The sequence below is a fragment of the Nymphalis io genome, chromosome 24 (genome assembly GCF_905147045.1).
Source record: "Nymphalis io chromosome 24, ilAglIoxx1.1, whole genome shotgun sequence".
Lineage (NCBI taxonomy): Eukaryota > Metazoa > Arthropoda > Insecta > Lepidoptera > Nymphalidae > Nymphalis > Nymphalis io.
The window spans coordinates 1,215,709-1,237,797 of NC_065911.1; the positions used below are offsets into that span (position 1 = coordinate 1,215,709).

General features: G+C 38.6%; 1 protein-coding gene across 2 annotated transcripts in view; it reads right to left on the minus strand.

The window, feature by feature from the left end:
• Window positions 1–1,509: 1,509 nt before the first annotated feature.
• Window positions 1,510–22,089, minus strand: part of LOC126777970 (dual serine/threonine and tyrosine protein kinase-like) — a 52,021-nt gene continuing 31,441 nt past the window's right edge. The window contains exons 10-22 of one of the 2 annotated variants that reach the window (XM_050501327.1): window positions 20,391–20,505; window positions 19,826–20,013; window positions 19,160–19,241; window positions 15,921–16,008; window positions 15,348–15,642; window positions 14,913–15,031; window positions 14,654–14,745; window positions 8,369–8,501; window positions 8,014–8,189; window positions 6,272–6,497; window positions 5,683–5,768; window positions 4,783–5,022; window positions 1,510–2,334 (exon numbers count right to left, since the gene is read on the minus strand). In XM_050501327.1, the coding sequence (XP_050357284.1) occupies window positions 2,105–2,334; window positions 4,783–5,022; window positions 5,683–5,768; window positions 6,272–6,497; window positions 8,014–8,189; window positions 8,369–8,501; window positions 14,654–14,745; window positions 14,913–15,031; window positions 15,348–15,642; window positions 15,921–16,008; window positions 19,160–19,241; window positions 19,826–20,013; window positions 20,391–20,505 (2,070 nt within the window). In that variant the 3' untranslated portion in view covers window positions 1,510–2,104. The remainder of the gene's footprint in view (window positions 2,335–4,782; window positions 5,023–5,682; window positions 5,769–6,271; window positions 6,498–8,013; window positions 8,190–8,368; window positions 8,502–14,653; window positions 14,746–14,912; window positions 15,032–15,347; window positions 15,643–15,920; window positions 16,009–19,159; window positions 19,242–19,825; window positions 20,014–20,390; window positions 20,506–22,089) is intronic. The other variant, XM_050501325.1, reaches the window with a different exon arrangement.

Genomic DNA, 22,089 nt, shown 5'->3' on the forward strand with positions numbered 1-22,089 from the left:
CCCTGGCTCACTCACCCTTCAAACCAGAACACAATAATACCAAGTACTGCTGTTTTGCGGTAGAATATCTGATGAGTGGGTGGTACCTACCCAGACGAGATTGCACAAAGCCCTACCACCAGTAGGGCTAGTACTTTATTCAACATAGAAGCATTTCAATTACTTAGTGTCATTAAAATACGAAATTACCACCGGTTCGGACTTGCACATATGGATTCATCAAACAGTATTGGAAAGTGTAGTGGAATAAGCTCCAAACCTTATATTCTAGAAGAGATGGTTTGTCCAGAAATATAACATTACCGATCCCATCGGTAATCCATCCCTTAAATAATAAATAAAGGAGACTCAAATTCAATAAATTTTTAAGACATTTTCTGAGAATAAAACTAAAACCTTTTTTTATTAATTCATTTATTTTTCGTAAAAATATTATACACATTTTATTATATTAAAATCTATTACAATGAAACTCATGAAAATGTAGGTTTGAAAAAATAAATACTTTTATTTAAAACATGACTGATTACTATTGAAATAATAAATATACTAGTTTTAAAATAGACGATTAAAACAGTATTTTGTGTTGATAATGGTAAATATTAAAGTAAGTAATATAACTATAACGAGCGAAATTAGTTTTAAAAACATTTTCAAACAATTATTTTCATTAACGTTAAACGTCCAACAAAATTTCGAAATAACAACAGAATATAAATAAATAATATTAAAACAATAAATTTATTTTTTAATTATGCATAAAGGCAATGGACTTATTTATAATTATCAATCACAGATATAATTAATTTAAAAGAATAATTCGAGTATAATCTTGACTTACATATTAACAAACTAGGCATTCGAATTTTGAAATATTAATATAAGTTTATATGACTATTTCGATGACAGCTATTTTAGCGGGAAAATAATTGTATGTCAAATGTTCATTTTTCTTTCATTTCAACTTAATGGAATAAATTTTTTGTATATTATAAATTAAACAAGACAAGCAAACGAAATCGATTTGACGAAAGTTTAAAGATTGTAAACGATTATTGAATCGATTTTTGTTGTTAACTTTGATTAAAAGTCGATTCGAACCATTCGAATCGCTTTCAACTTAAGAATTCGATGATTAACGTAAGCTATTAATGTAATCAGATTTCTAACATCAATTTTAAAAAAATCTTTATATTTTAAAATTAACCTTGAAAATGATTTTGTATTTTATAGTGAAAAACTCAAAGTCTTCAATGTCATAAGGCACTTTATTATTAATGTATAAGTAGAATATATTTTTTCTGAGGTCTTGCACAGACGAAGACCTAACTTGCAATGATTTTAACAATAAATTTTAATCGAAATGAAATGTTTTGAGAAATTAAATAGATGTAAACCATACTTACTTATAATTTACTTTATATATTTAATTTGGAATTAATTATCATTCATACGATCATAAGATCACACGCAATTATTTTATTAATAATAGCTCATTTATCTTATACGTCACAAAAACGTTAAACATGGAAACGTTGCACTCAAATTAATTTTTAAAATTTTACATACATCGCACCAAAAATAAGTTTCACATCAATTATGAATAATTTGAGACTAATCCTAATTTGTTCAGATAATTCATTCTTGAACAATTTTTATTTTTTAATTTTTAGCTATTATTAACTGGCTGAGTTAACAATACATTTTTGACTTTAAAATTTATAAATAAGCCGAATCACCGATCACATTCGCAATCACAATCGAATAATCAATAAGAATGTATGAATAGGTTGTATGCACTTAATACTTGCACTTATCGAAACGCATCTAAAACACATTTTAAATCCACACATAAAAAGCGATATTACCTTTTGGTCCTGTGGAGTTTATTTCTATTTTATATATATGTATATATATGTTTTTAATTACAATTTCACTCTGATTTTGAAGCTTGTTTAAAAATATTGCTTTAAATATCCTTTTAAAAATGACCTTGATATGAATAAACGTTATCACGCAAACATTTCGATGTTAATTTAATGATAAGTATCATGTATTATTATGCAATTAAGTTCCTTATCACGATGTACTAACATTTATTTTCTCATTTCTCATCAAGGCCTGTCATTTCCAGGCTGTCATCTTCGGACTTGTAATCCGTGGGTTCGTATGTCACGTGTCCCTTGTCCTCGTCTAGTGCTTTCTGCAGGATCGCCTCAAGCTTCGGCTGAACGTCTCCGAGCAGAGCTCGCTGTGAGGGTTCGGACGCCCAGCAGGATTCCATCACATCCCAGCACTCGTCCGAGAAGTGAGGGAGATGTTCCGGGCGGAAACCTAGTTGAGAAGTAACAATTTTGTTATTATGACACGTGGATAGATGGATAGATGGCAGCACATCTCCATCTACTGTTTAACCTAGTTTTGCTAATTTAATATAATTTTGTACAACAATACCAAGTACTGCTGTTTTGCGGTAGAATATCTGATGAGTGGGTGGTACCTACCCAGACGAGATTGCACAAAGCCCTACCACCAGTAGTACTAGTACTTTATTCAACATAGAAGCATTTCAATTACTTAGTGTCATTAAAATACGAAATTACCACCGGTTCGGCCTTGCACATATGGATTCACCAAACAGTATTGGAAAGTGTAGTGGAATAAGCTCCAAACCTTATATTCTAGAAGAGAGGGTTTGTCCAGAAATACAACATTACCGATCCCATCGGAAGTAACTTAAATAATAAATAAAGGAGACTCAAATTCAATAAATTTTTAAGACATTTTCTGAGAATAAAACTAAAACCTTTTTTTATTAATTCATTTATTTTTAGTAAAAATATTATACACATTTTATTATCTTAAAATCTATTTCAATGAAACTCTCATGAAAATGTAGGTTTGAAAAAATAAATACTTTTATTTAAAAAATGACTGATTACTATTGAAATAATAAATATACTAGTTTTAAAATAGACGATTAAAACAGTATTTTATGTTGATAATGGTAAATATTAAAGTAAGTAATATAACTATAACGAGCGAAATTAGTTTTAAAAACATTTTCAAACAATTATTTTCATTAACGTTAAACGTCCAACAAAATTTCGAAATAACAACAGAATATAAATAAATAATATTAAAACAATAAATTTATTTTTTAACTATGCATAAGGCAATGGACTTATTTATAATTATCAATCACAGATATAATTAATTTAAAACAATAATTCGAGTATAATCTTGACTTACATGTTAACAAACTAGGCATTCGAATTTTGAAATATTAATATAAGTTTATATGACTATTTCGATGACAGCTATTTTAGCGGGAAAATAATTGTATGTCAAATGTTCATTTTTTTTCATTTTAACTTAATTGAATAAAATTTTCGTGTATAATAATTTTAAACAAGACAAGCAAACGAAATCGATTTGACGAAAGTTTAAAGATTGTAAACGATTATTGAATCGATTTTTGTTGTTAACTTTGATTAAAAGTCGATTCGAACCATTCGAATCGCTTTCATCTTAAGAATTCGATGATTAACGTAAGCTATTAATGTAATCAGATTTCTAACTAACATCAATTTAAAAAAAATCTTTATATTTTAAAATTAACCTTGAAAATGATTTTGTATTTTATAGTGAAAAACAAAGTCTTCAATGTCATAAGGCACTTTATTATTAATGTATAAGTAGAATATATTTTTTCTGAGGTCTTGCACAGACGAAGACCTAACTTGCAATGATTTTAACAATAAATTTTAATCGAAATGAAGTGTTTTGAGAAATTAAATAGATGTAAACCATACTTACTTATAATTTACTTTATATATTTAATTTGGAATTAATTATCATTCATACGATAATTCATACGATAATCGATCACACGCAATTATTTTATTAGTAATAGCTCATTTATCTTATACGTCAAACAGTTTTTTGAAACGCAACCCCCCAGATTCTGAAATGACGATTAAAATCCGATTAACTAATCTAACTAAACATTGAACGCTTATTGGTCGTTTATCACGTGATCAGATTCCACTGACCAATGACCAATCAGATTAAAGTAAAATTTGTTAATATAACTTTGATCAGCTTTTCAAAAACTGGGGTTAACTGTAGCAACGATATTAATTCTTTAATTTTAATTTTAGAATTCTACTTCGTATTTTATACATATGGGATGATGACTTATAAATCGTTTCACAAAAACGTTAAACACAGAAACGTTGCACTCAAATTAATTTTTAAAATTTTACATACATCGCACCAAAAATAAGTTTCACTTCAATTATTAATAATTTGAGACTAATCCTAATTTGTTCAGATAATTCATTCTTGAACAATTTTTATTTTTAGCTATTATTAACTGGCTGAGTTAACAATACATTTTTGATTTTAATTTTTCAAATAAGCCGAATTATCGATAGCATTCGCAATCACAATCGAATAATCAATAAGAATGTATGAATAGGTTGTATGCACTTAATACTTGCACTTATCGAAACGCATCTAAAACACATTTTAAATCCACACATAAAAAGCGATATTACCTTTTGGTCCTGTGGAGTTTATTTCTATTATATATATATATGTGTTTTTAATTACAATTTCACTCTGATTTTGAAGCTTGTTTAAAAATATTGCTTTATTTATCCTTTTAAAAATGACCTTGATATGAATAAACGTTATCACGCAAACACTTCGATGTTAATTTAATGATAAGTATCATGTATTATTATGCAATTAAGTTCCTTATCACGATGTACTAACATTTATTTTCCCATTTCACATCAAGGCCTGTCATGTCCAGGCTGTCATCTTCAGACTTGTAATCCGTGGGTTCGTATGTCACGTGTCCCTTGTCCTCATCTAGTGCTTTCTGCAGGATCGCCTCAAGCTTCGGCTGTACGTCTCCGAGCAGAGCTCGCTGTGAGGGTTCGGACGCCCAGCAGGACTCCATCACCTCCCAGCACTCGTCCGAGAAGTGAGGGAGACGTTCCGGGCGGAGACCTAGTGGAGAAGCAACAATTTTGTTAACACGACTCATATGGATATATGGCAGCACATCTCCATCTACTGTTCAACCTTTTTTTTAACGTTGGAAAAACGCGTTACGCGTTTCTCTCACAGGAATATGGGGGGTATGTGGCACTCGCCTGTGTCCAAGGCGCCGAGTGCACCCCGAACATCGGAACACCCACTAAAAAACCAGCGGTACCCTTTCCGTCTTAACGAAGATAGCCACGGGATCGCTTTCGCATGCTACCGTGATCTGTTCAACCTAGTTTATCTAATTTAATATAATTTTGTACAATTGGGACGCGAAGTTTATCTTTATTTGCCAGTGGTTGGCCTTTTTTTCAAACCAGTCTGGTACCTCTCACACATCAATGAATCTACTGACAAACATCAATATGTATATGTGTTGAAGTGTGAGTGAGCCAAGTGAGCAAGCACAAGGGAAATAATTTGAAATCTTATTGTAATCCCATTAAAACGTTAAATGCGTATTTCAGCCATCAAATGTCCAATTCGTCTTCAACTCTGACTTTTTTCTACACATTATGATCAAAGCCCTTTTATTAACTCGAAAGCGTCTTCCAGAATTTCACAGTCTATTATTATAATTTGTTATTTAAAATACGAAACTGATAAACATATCCACGCTACCTCTTTTCACTTTACTCCATAACTGTTCTTTATTTTGGAATGTTTCAAAAGCGGACGGCAGTTTGATATTCCCAGCACACAAGTACCTGCAAGCCGAAAACCAAATATTTTATTTAACGTCACATATTAAAACGCAGGTTAAATTTTACAAATGAATTTTTAACTATTCCACATAACCGATTGAGCTGATATTTTGTACACATTCTATCGCAAAACAGCAGTACTTAGTATTGTTGTGTTCCTGTTTGAAGGGTGAGTGAGCCAGTGTAATTACAGACTCAAGGGACATAACATCTTAGTTCCCAAGGTTGGTGGCGTATTGGCGGTGTAAGCGATGGTTAACATTACTTACAATGCCAATGTATATGATCGGTGGTGACCACTTACCATCAGGTGGTCCATTCGCTCGTTCGCCACTCTATACTATTAAAAACACGTTTATGATGCTTGTAAGAGATAAAAAGGTGAGTGATCGAGTGTGAGGAGTTGAGGCGTCATGTTGGAGACAGCGCGGCAACCGCGCCAACGCCCCTACGATAATGACTATGGAACGTGTTCAGTCGGTTATTTCCTACCACCGTCAGCTCACCAGAACAGGATCCCGAAGGCGTACACGTCGACGGCGGCGCGGTACATGCCGGCCAGCAGCTCGGGCGCCATGTGCACGGGCGTGCCCACCAGCGAGCCCGACAGCAGCGCCTCGGCCGCGCAGAAGCCCAGGTCCGACAGCGCCGCACGGGACCGCTCGTCCAGCAGCACGTTCTTCAGCTTCACGTCGCGGTGCACCAGCCCCAGCGAGTGCAGGTAGCGGATGCCTGCGGGCGACAGCCGTGAGCTTCTTACAATAGCAGTGGTTTGACGGGGCGAGCCTGGCGCACGTACCCTCGACGATGTCGCACGCGATGCGCATGCGCTGCGCGAAGGAGAGTCCGGCGCCGTACGTACCCTCGACGATGTCGCACGCGATGCGCATGCGCTGCGCGAAGGAGAGTCCGGCGCCGTACGTACCCTCGACGATGTCGCACGCGATGCGCATGCGCTGCGCGAAGGAGAGTCCGGCGCCGTACGTACCCTCGACGATGTCGCACGCGATGCGCATGCGCTGCGCGAAGGAGAGTCCGGCGCCGTACGTACCCTCGACGATGTCGCACGCGATGCGCATGCGCTGCGCGAAGGAGAGTCCGGCGCCGTACGTACCCTCGACGATGTCGCACGCGATGCGCATGCGCTGCGCGAAGGAGAGTCCGGCGCCGTACGTACCCTCGACGATGTCGCACGCGATGCGCATGCGCTGCGCGAAGGAGAGTCCGGCGCCGTACGTACCCTCGACGATGTCGCACGCGATGCGCATGCGCTGCGCGAAGGAGAGTCCGGCGCCGTACGTACCCTCGACGATGTCGCACGCGATGCGCATGCGCTGCGCGAAGGAGAGTCCGGCGCCGTACGTACCCTCGACGATGTCGCACGCGATGCGCATGCGCTGCGCGAAGGAGAGTCCGGCGCCGTACGTACCCTCGACGATGTCGCACGCGATGCGCATGCGCTGCGCGAAGGAGAGTCCGGCGCCGTACGTACCCTCGACGATGTCGCACGCGATGCGCATGCGCTGCGCGAAGGAGAGTCCGGCGCCGTACGTACCCTCGACGATGTCGCACGCGATGCGCATGCGCTGCGCGAAGGAGAGTCCGGCGCCGTACGTACCCTCGACGATGTCGCACGCGATGCGCATGCGCTGCGCGAAGGAGAGTCCGGCGCCGTACGTACCCTCGACGATGTCGCACGCGATGCGCATGCGCTGCGCGAAGGAGAGTCCGGCGCCGTACGTACCCTCGACGATGTCGCACGCGATGCGCATGCGCTGCGCGAAGGAGAGTCCGGCGCCGTACGTACCCTCGACGATGTCGCACGCGATGCGCATGCGCTGCGCGAAGGAGAGTCCGGCGCCGTACGTACCCTCGACGATGTCGCACGCGATGCGCATGCGCTGCGCGAAGGAGAGTCCGGCGCCGTACGTACCCTCGACGATGTCGCACGCGATGCGCATGCGCTGCGCGAAGGAGAGTCCGGCGCCGTACGTACCCTCGACGATGTCGCACGCGATGCGCATGCGCTGCGCGAAGGAGAGTCCGGCGCCGTACGTACCCTCGACGATGTCGCACGCGATGCGCATGCGCTGCGCGAAGGAGAGTCCGGCGCCGTACGTACCCTCGACGATGTCGCACGCGATGCGCATGCGCTGCGCGAAGGAGAGTCCGGCGCCGTACGTACCCTCGACGATGTCGCACGCGATGCGCATGCGCTGCGCGAAGGAGAGTCCGGCGCCGTACGTACCCTCGACGATGTCGCACGCGATGCGCATGCGCTGCGCGAAGGAGAGTCCGGCGCGCACGGCGGCGTGCAGGTCCCGCGCGCGGCGCTGCGACACGAGCAGCACGCCGGGCGCGCCGCCGCCGCGCTGCACCAGCGAGCCCAGCAGGCGCACGATGCGCGGGTGCGCCGGGATGCTCCTGCGGCCGACGGGAGTTCGCGCGTCAGTACTCGTCACCGACGTCCGTGAGGGCTTTTATATAATTATTATAGACGTAAAAAGCGTTCGCCAGATGTATCCAGTTGTTACAAAGATAAATAGGGGTCCCGTATGTAGATGTAGATGTGGAGATCGATATAATGGAGTTTGCGAGCTGACCTCGTGTAGAAGAACTCCATGGCTAGTTCGTGATAGTGGCGCTCGTCGGCCGGCAGCACGGACTTGACGGCGGCCGGGCTGTGCCCCGCCCACGCGCCGCGCACCGCGTACACGACGCCGTACTGACCGCGACCTGCGACAGTGCAGAACCACTTACACTTTACTTTAATCACGCACTTTTTTTATATCACACACAAATGTGCACGTTATTTTAATTCCTCCTTGAGCTCCATTGAGATGTTCTAGCAACTGGACCACTTTAGCTTATGATTAATTGAAATTAACAAATAAAATAAATGAAGTCGAGATGGCCCAGTGGTAAGAACGCGTGAATCTTAACCGATGAACGTGGGTTCAAACCCGGGCAAGCACCTCTGAATTTTCATGTGCTTAATTTCTGTTTATAATTCATCTCGTGCTTTTCGGTGAAGGAAAACATCGTGAGGAAACCTGCATGTGTCTAATTTCATCAAAATTCTGCCACATGTGTATTCCACCAACCCGCATTGGAGCAGCGTGGTGGAATAAGCTCCAAACCTTCTCCTCAAATAGGGAGAGGAGGCCTTAGCCCAGCAGTGGGACATTTACAGGCTGTTACTTTACTTTTAAATAAAATAAAAATTAAAATTGACATTGTAAAAAAAAATTGAAATTGACAGATGTCAGCCAAACAGTAAACATAGTCTCCGTAACAATTTATTTCTTAAAAAAGTATTTGTTATTAATCCCGTATATAAACCGTGGTGAATTGTGTGTTATAAGTCAATAACTAAGTACAAGTGTTATACACTGAAATAACTAAGTGAATTTACAGTTATTGAAACAAAAATAATCAGTGTTAATAATCGCTTTAATTCATTAAATACAACGTAAAATCGTATTAAAAAACACAGTGTTATATTACATTTACAAAGGAATCAAGTGAAACTTATTATATACACGGAAAACAACACGTTTTAAGTGCTAAATTTTTATAACCTTTAATGTGACAATAAGCTGCCACAACAAATTCAAATTGTATCAACGATTTCTACCACTAAAGTATGGTACCTTATTTTCACCTGCATAGTTAATTGAACATTTGGTCTAGTGGATACACTGGAAGAAACAAATGCAAAATCACTGGTAGTTCTGAGTTCGAACCCCGCTAAAACTGAAATAAAATATTCAAATAATTTTTAACTAAGTTTTTAAGAAAGTAAACTTCGGATCTAAAATGTCAAATAATAAAAATACTATCATCTGCGCAGCTTGTCCCAACAATATCAAAGGTCGAGATTACCTCGTTTGCTCAAAGTGCAAGCAATACTTCGACTTACTGTGTGCCAACGTATCCGATCACAAATTTACTTCAATGTCAAAAGAAAACAAGAGCTCTTGGATGTGCCACGGATGTCGTTGTAAACAACCTAAAAGTGACAACACAAATACACCTATTCGACCAACGGGTTTGGTACCACAATCATTAAACATTCACTTCGAAGACAACAAGGAAACAGACAATGAACAGAGTAATAATGTCACAATGCGAAAAAAAAGTAAAGATACTTTATTACAATCGAATTCTCCAACTAAGGAGTACCCAGACATGTTACAAATTAAACGCATCATCCAAAATACAGTAAAAGAGTCTGTTGAATCAGCTGTTTCCACTTTCTTTTCCAAAGAATTCGAGCTTATAAAAGATGAACTGAAAAGACTAAATGAACTAAAAGAATCTGTAGAGTATCTGAGTTTCGAATACGACCGAGTTAAGGCCGATTTGGCAGTTTCCGAGGAAAAAATTAAGTCTCTTGCAAAAGACAACAGTACCCTAAATCAAACTGTTGAATCTTTATCTGCTCGACTAAATCTTATTGAACAACATTCGCGTGAAAACAACCTGGAAATCAGCGGTATTCCAGAGAATCGATCTGAAAATTTATACTCGGTTATTAATCAACTCGGAAATACCGTCTCACTGCCTATTCCCGAGACCGATATATTGTCTTGCACAAGGGTACGGAAAATGGATGAAACCAATAACAGACCCCGGTCGGTAATTGTCAAACTGCGTAATACAAAAGTCAGAGACAGTATCATCGCTGCAATATCCAAGTTCAATAAGAAGAGACAAACCGAAAGATTGAATTCAGGCGATCAGGGGTACAGCGGTAACAAGTCGAATATATATGTCTCTGAACATCTTTCCCCCTTTTACAAAGCATTACATGCACGCACCAGGATCGTTGCAAAAGAAAAAGGAATAAGATACGTATGGATTCGCAATGGTCGGATATTCGTTAGGAAAAATGATCAGTCACCTGCTAAACAAATCAAAAGCTACAATTCTTTGAACAATCTTTAAAATGAGAATCTCTTATTTACTATTAGTCCGTAGATAGTTAACAAAATTCAAGGTTTACTATCAGAATTTTCGTGGAATGAAAACTAAATTGCATAAAATACAAATGGCAACATTACTAACTACCTATGAGATGATTGTTGCAACCGAAACATGGCTGGATGACACTGTTGCGGACGGGGAATTGTTCACGGATAAATACACCATCTACAGAAGAGATCGTCAGTCAACCTCCTCTCAACGCAAGACTGGTGGTGGAGTACTTATTGCAGTATCTAAATCTATAGAATCTAGACGAATTGAACATTTGGAAAGTAATGGTGAAGATCTATGGATTTCTGTAAAAGTATCCGAAAATGGAGTTTCTACGAACATTTTATTTTGTGCAGTGTATATTCCTCCGCCTGTCTCGTTGGAAAGTTTAAACCTCATTTTGGACAATATAAGTGTTGTAATGCAATCTAACCCTGGTAAAGTTGTAGTTTTGGGGGATTTTAATTTGGATTTTTTAAATTGGCGGCTGGACGAAATCGAGGATCTGTTAAAACCCGACCATACCGATAATATTTTGAGATTCCCTTTTGCCGATTTTTTGTCACTCAATTCACTAACACAATACAACAAAATTAAGAATCACAATCAACGTATACTAGATTTGGTCATGAATAATTTTAACAATTTAACAGTAATTGAAGCTTGCGAATTATTAAGTAACGTTGATCCTCACCATCCAGCACTAGAAATATCTTTGCGAATTAATGCCGATAAATTTTTATACAATAAAATATTTGCTACATATTTATTTAGAAAGGCAGACTACGACGTGGTAAACAGATGTTTAGTAGAGTTTGATTGGTACTCCGAATTAGGGAGTTGCGGGAATGTCGATGCTATGGTAGAAAAATTGTATAATATCTTGTACGCTATAATTGATTCTCATGTTCCAAAAATCAAGCCAAAAGCATTTAAATATCCTGTCTGGTTCACATCTTCCCTGATAAAATTAATTAACGAAAAGGAGAAAGTTAGGAAACTGTGCAAACGTTATAAGAATCCTAGAGATATATTAGAGTTAGCAAGAAGCCGTAGGCGCGTCGAGAATCTACTTGAATTATGTTACGGCCGTTACATTTCCGGAGTCGAGGATTCAATCTTTCGCGATCCCTTAAAATTTTGGCGTTTTGTTAAAAAACGGCGTGGAGCTAAATCCGAGGTCCCATCTGAAATGTCACTAGGTAACACCACAGCCCATTCTGGTCAAGCGATTTGTAATCTTTTCGCACAGAACTTTGCGTCCTCATATTCTTCTTTGCAGCCTTGTGTAGAATTCGTAGAGGAAAGTCCGGACTTTTATTCTCAAATGTCTCTCGCTCACGTCACACTAAATGAACGTACTATATCGAAGGCATTACGTTCAATAAATCCAAGCAAGTCAGCTGGTCCTGATGGCATTCCTCCTCTTTTTTTCAGAAAAACGTGTAAATTACTCGCACTCCCATTAAAAATTATTTATAACACATCTCTTCAGACTTCAACTTTTCCTACGAAGTGGAAGGAAGCTAATATTTTACCAATTCATAAAAAGAAATCAAAGAGCGATGTAAGAAACTACCAACCGATTTCAATGTTAAACGTATTATCCAAAACCTTTGAAAGTATAATTACCCCAATTTTGTCCCAATATATCAATACCATGATTACAAGTGATCAGCATGGATTTTGCCAGCGTAAGTCAACCACTACAAATCTCACAACTTACATACATTACATTTCTGGGTGCATAGACAATAAACAACAGGTTGACTCGATCTATACCGACTTCAGTAGCGCGTTCGACAAAGTTAATCATAAAATCTTAATCTACAAGCTTAGGTTATACGGCATTCATGACCCCCTGTTATCTTGGTTCCGATCGTACTTATCTGATCGAGTACAGAGAGTTACACTCGGTGATTACAAATCTCATGAGTTTATTGCGACCTCTGGTGTTCCACAGGGATCACACCTAGGCCCAATATTATTTATCATCTTTATCAATGACATTGCACACTGTATCAAGAACAGCAAATGTTCTATCTTTGCTGATGATTTAAAGATTTACCGCTCTATAACATCCATGAATGATTGCAAATTGCTCCAAGACGATCTAAACTCCATACAAAAATGGTGTGATTTGAATGGAATGGAACTAAATGTCGATAAGTGCCAGTTTATTAAGTTTACGCGAAATAAAAACATAATAAGACATCAGTATAGCTTACAGGGCAAACCGCTCGGGGAAGTTTCGGTTGTTCGTGATTTAGGTGTTATGATCGACGCCAAACTTAAATTTAACACTCACATAAATCATATTGCCACGAAGGCCTGGAAAAGCTTCGGTTTTGTCAGACGTAACTGCAATGATTTTAAGAGACCGGCAACTATCATAACTTTGTACAATTCGTTTATACGTAGCGCTTTAGAATATGCGGTTGTAGTATGTAATCCGCATTATAAGATTTACATTGAAAGGTTAGAACGCATACAACACAAATTTACAAAATTACTGGCTAGTAGAAGTAACAGTTGCCCTTATAAGGCCGACTATGAATCACGTTTAAAATATTTTGGACTGTGCACTAGAAAAACGCCGCGAAATTGCCTCTCTAATTACTCTCTATAAATTATTGAATAACCACTTGGATGCAACAGATCTACTACAAAATATTAACATAGCAGTGCCACGTACTGCACCTAGACAACCTCTAAAAAAATTTTCTCCTCTCGAACTTCCAAATCAAATATAGGTAAATACTCTCCACTCAACCACCTCATAAACTTATATAATAAAGTCAACAGTGATGGCATTGACATTTTTCACGACTCACTACCTCTTTTTCGCAAAAAATTAACGCTGGGAGCTTTATTGTGATTGTGATATCTTTACTGTTATATTTAGTTTGTTATATTCTACTTAATATTAGAACTTTGTAAATTACGGTATTATCTCTAAAAATCTTATATTATCATTGTTTGTAATTATTGTTAGTTATTTTTATTTTTTTTTACTTCATTTTTTTTTATTTTTTTTGCTAATTGTTTGAATGTCAAATAATTAATAAGCGTGTTATATTGCAGTCTGTAGTATTTATTAAATAGAGTATTGTTAAAAAAATTGTTATTGGAGGCTAACGTAACTATTAATGCTGTATATGCCTATTAAGTGTTTGAAATTGTATCTGTCATTTTATCGTATTCTTGTTTTAAGTGCCATATTTCAAATACTGTGGTGTATCGATTAAATAAATAAATAAAATAAATAAATTAATTCCTATGTAATACACAAGTTTAAAAAAACCATATTTATCGTCCTTAGTTACGAAACTATGAATGGTCCTTCGAGCCGGATATAAATCATCTACATATTTCAATTGTAGCAAAAGTAAAAGTAAACAAACTGTTACACTTAATTACTTATATCCACTTTAATTTTACTTTAAAAGTTTCGACATCAATTTTGCAGACATTTAAGACACCGTTCTTCGTGAATCCGTAATAAAAAACGTAGATAATTTAAGATGACTGACCAAAATTATGTGTATTTGCTCCTCTCTTGGTTGGAATAGATTATGTATGTATTAAGTTTTTATAATAATTATTTACGCCGAACTAATATCGGGGGATCAAACTGGCAATGAACTTAAGGGCTTTCCACTGTTCACACTATAATTTATTTTGTCTGATCATTTTAACAAAATCACCTTTATATGTATTCAGTAGGGAATCTAGACAGCGCGATTCAGGAAACTGACAGATTTTATTACCGCCATCCATCGCTACCGAGTAACACATGCCATTATACAGAATACAGGTTGATTTTATAAATATAACTGTTAATTAATTCGATTTACAGTTGTGTTTAATATGTGAAAATATCAATAATATGTTTCGTCTAAGCTTACCGATCTCGCGACCGAGTTCGGGTGTTCCATACATTAGAAGATCACACATGGACGTGCTTTCTAGACACAAGCGTGCAAACGACGGTGCGTATCTGAAATTAATAAAATATTACGAAACTTAGTATTTTAAGCTACGCACTAGATTTAGAAGATCGTCAAATAATTCATTCTTTAACCAGAGGTCGAAAAAAGTAGATTCTACAATCTTAGATGCAATATATTTTATATAGTTATAATTTGTTCTCTTGCACATACTCACTTTTTCCTTATAGCTAGTTTGATATCCTCCGTGTGATGTAAGTGGCTCGCTAAAGCGGTCTCGAGCGAAGCGAGCGCTGACTGATATCTTTCGTGCGCGACGCTTAGTCTCTCCAAAATCTGTTATATCGAATTCTAACATGAATGATGATTGTTATTTACTAACAATTACTACGAAGGTTTTTAAATTGATGCAAAGTGACATGATTATTTTCGTGTTTAATGATATATTTTTAAATTTCTTTTATCGTTTTATAAAACTTTTATGGATCCCTACGTGTACCGTGCGCATATTATGAACATCCGAGTTTCCAATTAAGTCAAATACTTAATAAAAATATTATATATGATCGCGACACTCTGCTACTAGCCTATAATGGTTTTCAGATATCTCGCACGACTCTACCATGCGTCGTGTCCGCCGCGTGGCACGCACCTGCAGCGAGATGAGGCGCGCGAGGCGCTGCGGGGCGAGCGAGTGCGCGCAGTGCAGCGCCGCGCGCCGGCGCCACGCCGCGCTCAGCGCGCAGCACGCCTCCTGCGCGTCGCCCGCCAGGCGCAGGCGGCACAGCAGGCGGCGCAGCGAGTCCAGCACGTCCGACAGCAGCGAGAACGACGCGCACGGCGTGAGGTCCACCTGGCGCGCCACGCACAGCAGCTGGCGCATGGCCTCGCTGGCCGGCCGCCCGCCCAGCTCGCGCCGGCAGCCGCCCTCCAGCGACTCCAGGCAGCTGGCGGGAGAGACGGACTTTACCGCCACTGATGGCTAGCTTATATTAGCGCAGGAATTTCTGATTCGAGACTCGGTGGGCGTTATATTTTTGTAACGTAATTCTCTGTCGTCGCTCGCCTCGTGCTGCATAGCCCCACACTTCTAGCCCCACAGTCGCTGGGCATCGAACTGTGAGACTCGTGAGCATCGACGTCCCTTGTATAGGTAGCCCGGCCTCCGTTGAGAATGCCTTATGAATGTTTTTGTAATTTATTACATCGATGAATATATATGTACCGTTGTAATGTTCCAAAGTAAGTGTCCTTGAGACAGTCGACAAAGCTGACTAGCTTCAAGCTGATCTTCCGACTTAGCTTCGAAAGAACTGCGAAAAAATTAAATTAAGGTGTATATTAAAATTATTGTGTACATACTATACTGAACATATTATACACATATTTTATATTATATTATAAACATATTGACGTATATTTTTTAATAAATATTTGACAAAAAAAGTGATAATACAATAATATTAAATTATAATTATATAACTATATATAACTATACTGCGATTTGAAAAGAATGAATCAACAAATGCAACCTTACAAAATGAGACGGCCAAAAAAGTACATTCCATGTACAAGTACATAATAAATATATTGTATAATAAAAATAGAAAAAATAAATTTCTACGTAGTTTTTAATCTCTCTGAACTTGGCAGTTTTTATTTCAAAATATTAAGTAACGTAAGATGAATTCAAAGTAACGTTTGTCAACTTCGTTCATGACCATGCTCGTAGACAAAGAACGACAAAAAAGTTTCTAATAAGAGCATTATTAGGAATATTTTATTCATACGTTTGGTATTTGTTGCAATTACTAAAATTATCTTTTCATAAATGGATTATTGTTTGTTTTCAAGATGTTTTATTTTTACGTTACACAAAAACAAAATACTTAAAACGGAACGTGTTTACTTTTCTGATTCTGTCTATGACATAGGTCAATGTACAGTAACAGTAACAGCCTGTTAATGTCCCACTGCTGGGCTAAGGCCTCGTCTTCTTTTTGAGGAGAAGGTTTGGAGCTTATTCCACTCCTCTTTCATTCTCGCTCTAATGCGTGTTGGTAGAATACACATATGACATTATTTCGATGTAATTAGACACATGCAGGTTTCCTCACGATGTTTTCCTTCACCATCAAGCACGAGATGAATTATAAACACAAATTCAGCACATGAAAATTCAGTGGTGCTTGCCCGGATTTGAACCCATGATCATCGGTTAAGATTCACGCGTTCTAACCACTAGGCCATCTCGGCTTTCAGGCAGGTCAATGTAATGTCCTTGCAAATTCTTCGTTGCGTACTGTATTAATGTTTTTTCGATTAGTTTCTAATAATTTCAACCCGTTTATCTCTACGGTCTGATACCTTCTACCACGCGATTCTACGTTGCTTTTCTTTTTTTAGTACTCGTTGTGCTTGAGGACTTGTCGTATTTATTGTATATTGTATTTGTATTATATACCTATCATTTAAATATGTATTGAAAATATAATTTATTTATTGATATATTTACAGTACAGTAACAGTAACAGCCTGTTAATGTCCCACTGCTGGGCTAAGGCCTCCTCTCCCTTTTTGAGGAGAAGGTTTTAGAGCTTATTCCACCACGCTGCTCCAATGCGGGTTGGTAGAATACACATGTGACATAATTTCAATGAAATTAGACACATGCAGGTTTCCTCACGATGTTTTCCTTCACCGCCAAGCACGAGATGAATTTTAATCACAAAATTGATATTGATTGATATATTTGTATTTTATATTTATATTGACATTTATTTATTAGTTTGTTTTTGTTATAGATTTTAACTGGTGGTAGGGCTTTGTGCAAGCTCGTCTGGGTAGGTACCACCCACTCATCAGATATTCTACCGCAAAACAGCAGTACTTGATATTGTTGTGTTCCGGTTTGAAGGGTGAGTGAGCCAGTGTAATTACAGGCACAAGGGACATAAAATCTTAGTTCCCAAGGTTGGTGGCGCATTGGCTATAAGCGATGGTTGACATTTCTTACAATGCCAATGTCTAAGGGCGTTTGGTGACCACTTACCATCAGGTGGCCAATATGCTCGTCCACCTTCCTATTCTATAAAAAAAAAAAAAAAGATAAATGTTGTTTTATTTTTTATTACAGCACCACCTACCTCGTATCCTATGAGTTATTCCTTACAGCGTTAGTTGCCTGGAAGAGATCGCTATGTAGCGATAAGATCGCCAAAGTTGTATGCTATTCCTAGTTATGTTGTATCCATGTTTTGTAAATTTTTTTCTTTGTGGTGTACAATAAAGTATAAAGTAATAAAGTAATTGCCCTGTAGGGAACAGCACAGTTGAATGTATTTGTCATGTTATGACAATAATTGGGTAACTTGGTTGGCCAAGACACCAGAACAATATTTAAGCTCTATTAGGATTCTTAGACCACAAATTAATAACAATTGATGAATATCACAATAAGTACAGATAACAATTGCAAAAGAATATATATATCCTATATTTATGCTTGTATCTGATTTTTCTAATAAATAAGTGATTAGTTATACTCTTTTGGTTTATTTTAAGTTTTTTATACTTAAAAACCACATCACTTAACTGTAAAAATCACAACTGTTCGCTTTTTAAAAGCCCCTTAAGTTTATTAATAGCAACATCATAATCTACACTTATTGCCAGCGACCGGATTAAAACTTTAATGAAATTACGAAACTGTTTACGTCCGTCGATTGTAATGACAAGTTCTCTGAGTTTTTTATTTATAACAATTTAATGTGCATATATTCCCGAATAGGAAACACCAAAGATCATCAGTGTACATTAAACTCGATAACTACGCTCATACAGAAATTGGCCATGTCCTTTTGAAGTCTAAGAAAAGAACCAGCTATGTTTATTCGCCGGCTGTTCAGGGTCTAATGATTCCATTCGTTGCAGTGGTAGTATAATATAATAATATCCTGGGACATTTTTCACACGCGGCCATCTGATCCCAAATTAAGCTTGTACAAAGCTTGTGCTATAGAAACCAGACAACTGATATACTACATATACTACTTTTCTTTTGTAAATATATACTTATATAGATAATTACACCCAGACTCGGGACAAACAGACATGCTCATGCACACAAATGTCTGTCCTGGGTGGAAATCGAACCCACAAGTTTCGGCGAGAAAAGGCAAGTATCTACCAACCAAGCCAACCGGTTCGTCAAAGTCGATCAAATCAAATCAAATCAATGTCGTAGTATTAGACTATCGCTACGGAAGTGTGGCTCACCCGTGCGCTGCACGTCGAGCGAGGCGCGCCGCGTCGACACGGCCGCGCGCCCCCCGCGACACATTAGACTATCGCTACGGAAGTGTGGCTCACCCGTGCGCTGCACGTCGAGCGAGGCGCGCCGCGTCGACACGGCCGCGCGCCCCCCGCGACACATTAGACTATCGCTACGGAAGTGTGGCTCACCCGTGCGCTGCACGTCGAGCGAGGCGCGCCGCGTCGACACGGCCGCGCACGCGCCGCCCGCCGCCCGCGTGCCCCCCGCGCGCTGCGGTCCGTTGCACACACATTAGCGGGTTGTCATCAACACCCAGTGGAGAACGAAATAACATACCCAGCATACAAGTCGAAAAAAAAACTATTTCTTTTTCTCTATAGAATAAAGATAGGCGGACGGACAGATTTGCCACCTGATGATAAATGGTCACCCCCCATAGACAGTGGCGTCGTAAAAAATATTAACTATACCTTACATCCTACGCGAAAACTGCGTCTGAGTTCATTGATATTCTGCCACATGTGTATTCTACCAACCCGCATTGAAGCAGCGTGGTGGAATTAGCTCCAAACCTTCTCCTCAAAAGGGAGAGGAGGCCTTAGCCCAGTAGTGGGACATTAACAGGCTGTTACTACTACTACTACTACTACTATTCCTTACATCACCAATGCACCACTAACTTTGGGATCTAAGATATTATGTCCCTTGAGCCTGTAGCTACACTGGCTCGCTCGCCTTTAAACCTAAACACAACGATACTAATTATTGCTGTTTGGCGGTAGAATATATATCACATTACATTATTCAGACAGGCTATTGGCTGGAAAGAATATCCCTCCAAAACTGAAACTCACCGTCGAAGTATCGAAGGCTTCGCTGCAACACAGGCTCTCGTCGGCGGAGTCTATGATCTCGTAGTCGTCCATATTATAGTTTTCGTAGCAGACGGCCTCTTCCGCCGTGTCGGAGTCGGGCGAGGCGCGCCGCGCGTAGAACACGGAGTTGGCGGTGGCGTAGCGCCGGTCCTGGTGGCGCGGCAGGTCTGCGGACACATAGGGGGCGTCAGGTGCATACCTACCGACAGCTTAAATAAGTGACAGCGCTGTGACTGAACTCCTCACTCCAATGCGCTTTCTATGGCAGCAACTTGATGTCACATTTTTTTTTCTTCGACTTTTTTTGCTATTACTTTTCGTTACAATTGATTCAAAAAAAATCTACTCAAAACAAAATAGTTTGTCATACGTTCTTATTTATTACAATAGGTAGGCAGACTGGCAAATGCGCCATCTGATGGTAAGTGGGCAGCAACGCCCATGAGTCAGCGATATGTGACGAGTAAGGTATTACCTACCCAGATAAGCTTACAAAAAATCTTATAACCAAGTAAATCTACGACGGATTAAATAATTTCATCACCATCTACACTCCAGTCCATGTTATTTATTTCTGACTTCATTTCTTGGAGTACTTCTTGCATTATCTGCAACAGCTCTTGCTTCTTTTCGCCTTCGAAAAACTTCTCGCTCATCGTCTGCGAACAACACGATTACTCCATTAGTGTTCATGACAAAAAATCAATCTGTGTGGTGAATGATATTTGTACATGTGTCGAATAAAAGTCTGCCACTCGTGTACCCAAAACCACAGCATTTTAATTAAATATTGAGCTTCAAATATTCTCCTCAAAAGTGGCATTTGTCTAGTGGTGTCAAATTATTTATTTATTTAAGGAAAACAACAGCATGATACAAAATATGTTAATATTAAAAAATACAATATACAGACAGAAACAAAATAAAGTTAACAGAAGTAGCAACACACAGTTTAAAAAATAAACAGTACAATTCGATTAGGCGACACAGACTATGTTGTGGTTGAGTGTGGCTATTCAGTGACACTGTTATTTGCATGTGTATAAGTGATTGTATGTGTGTAAGTCTGAGTGTACGTGAGTTTGTGTGAGTGTACGTGAATTTGGATGAGTGTACGTGAGTTTGTGTGAGTGTGATTGGTTAAATTGAATTTTAAGCTCTAAGAATATTTTTTTTAAATGATTTAATTGACCGATTAAATATATCAATGTGTGAGTATCTTTTATTATATAGTGAGAAAATGCGTAATAGCGTAGAGTTTGCAGCGTAACGCGTATTGGATAAAGGGACGTATAATAGATTCGAATATGCATTACGAGTTCGCTTGTTAGGTACATTAAAAAGATCACGCGAGCGCATCTCAGGGGAATCTAATTTACCAGAGACCAAATCATATAGAAATAACATGTCTAAAGTTTCGCGTCGATCTGTCAAGCTGGATATGCGATAAAGATTACAGGCATCCTTGTAGTTTGTGTTAGTGTAAATTTTAAAGTTCAGATGCTTAATAAAATTTTTTTGTATGACCTCAATACCTTCAATATATTTTTTATATTGTGGGTTCCAAACACAGCTAGCATACTCTAATATGCTTCTAACATAAGAGAAATAAGCAATTTTTTGGCAATTAATATCCAAATTTATGCCCATTCCAAAATTACTGACCTACCACATACTATTCGATTAATTAATTCTGACTTAGACAAAATTTTAAATTGGAGTCTTTCTTTTGGTCTCAGAGTAAATCTTATTAAAAGCCAGGCTATTATAATTGGCAGTTATAAATTATTACCCCGTGTAGACTATTCTTGTTTTCCACCTGTTGTCTTTAACAATACAGTAATTCCATTAAGCAGCAAAGTTAAAAATTTAGGAATATATATATAGATCAAAATTTCTCATGGATGTCACAAATAGGTGAAGTGAGCAGGAAAATGTTTTACTCAATTGGGTCCATTCGTAGATTACGTAATATTCTACCTATTCCTACCAAAATTGCGTTAGCTCAAGCCATCCTCCTGCTCATCCTTGATTACGCTGACACCTGCTATCTTGACCTAAGAGAGGAGCAATAAAATAAAATCGAGCGTATTCAAAATCTCTGTATTCGGTTTATATTCGGACTCCGCAAATTTGACCACATATCTGAATTTCGCAAAAAACTCGAGTGGCTCCCAATCCGTCTTCGCAGGAATACTCATATTCTTTCTCTTCTTTACTGTATACTTTTTCATCCAAATTCT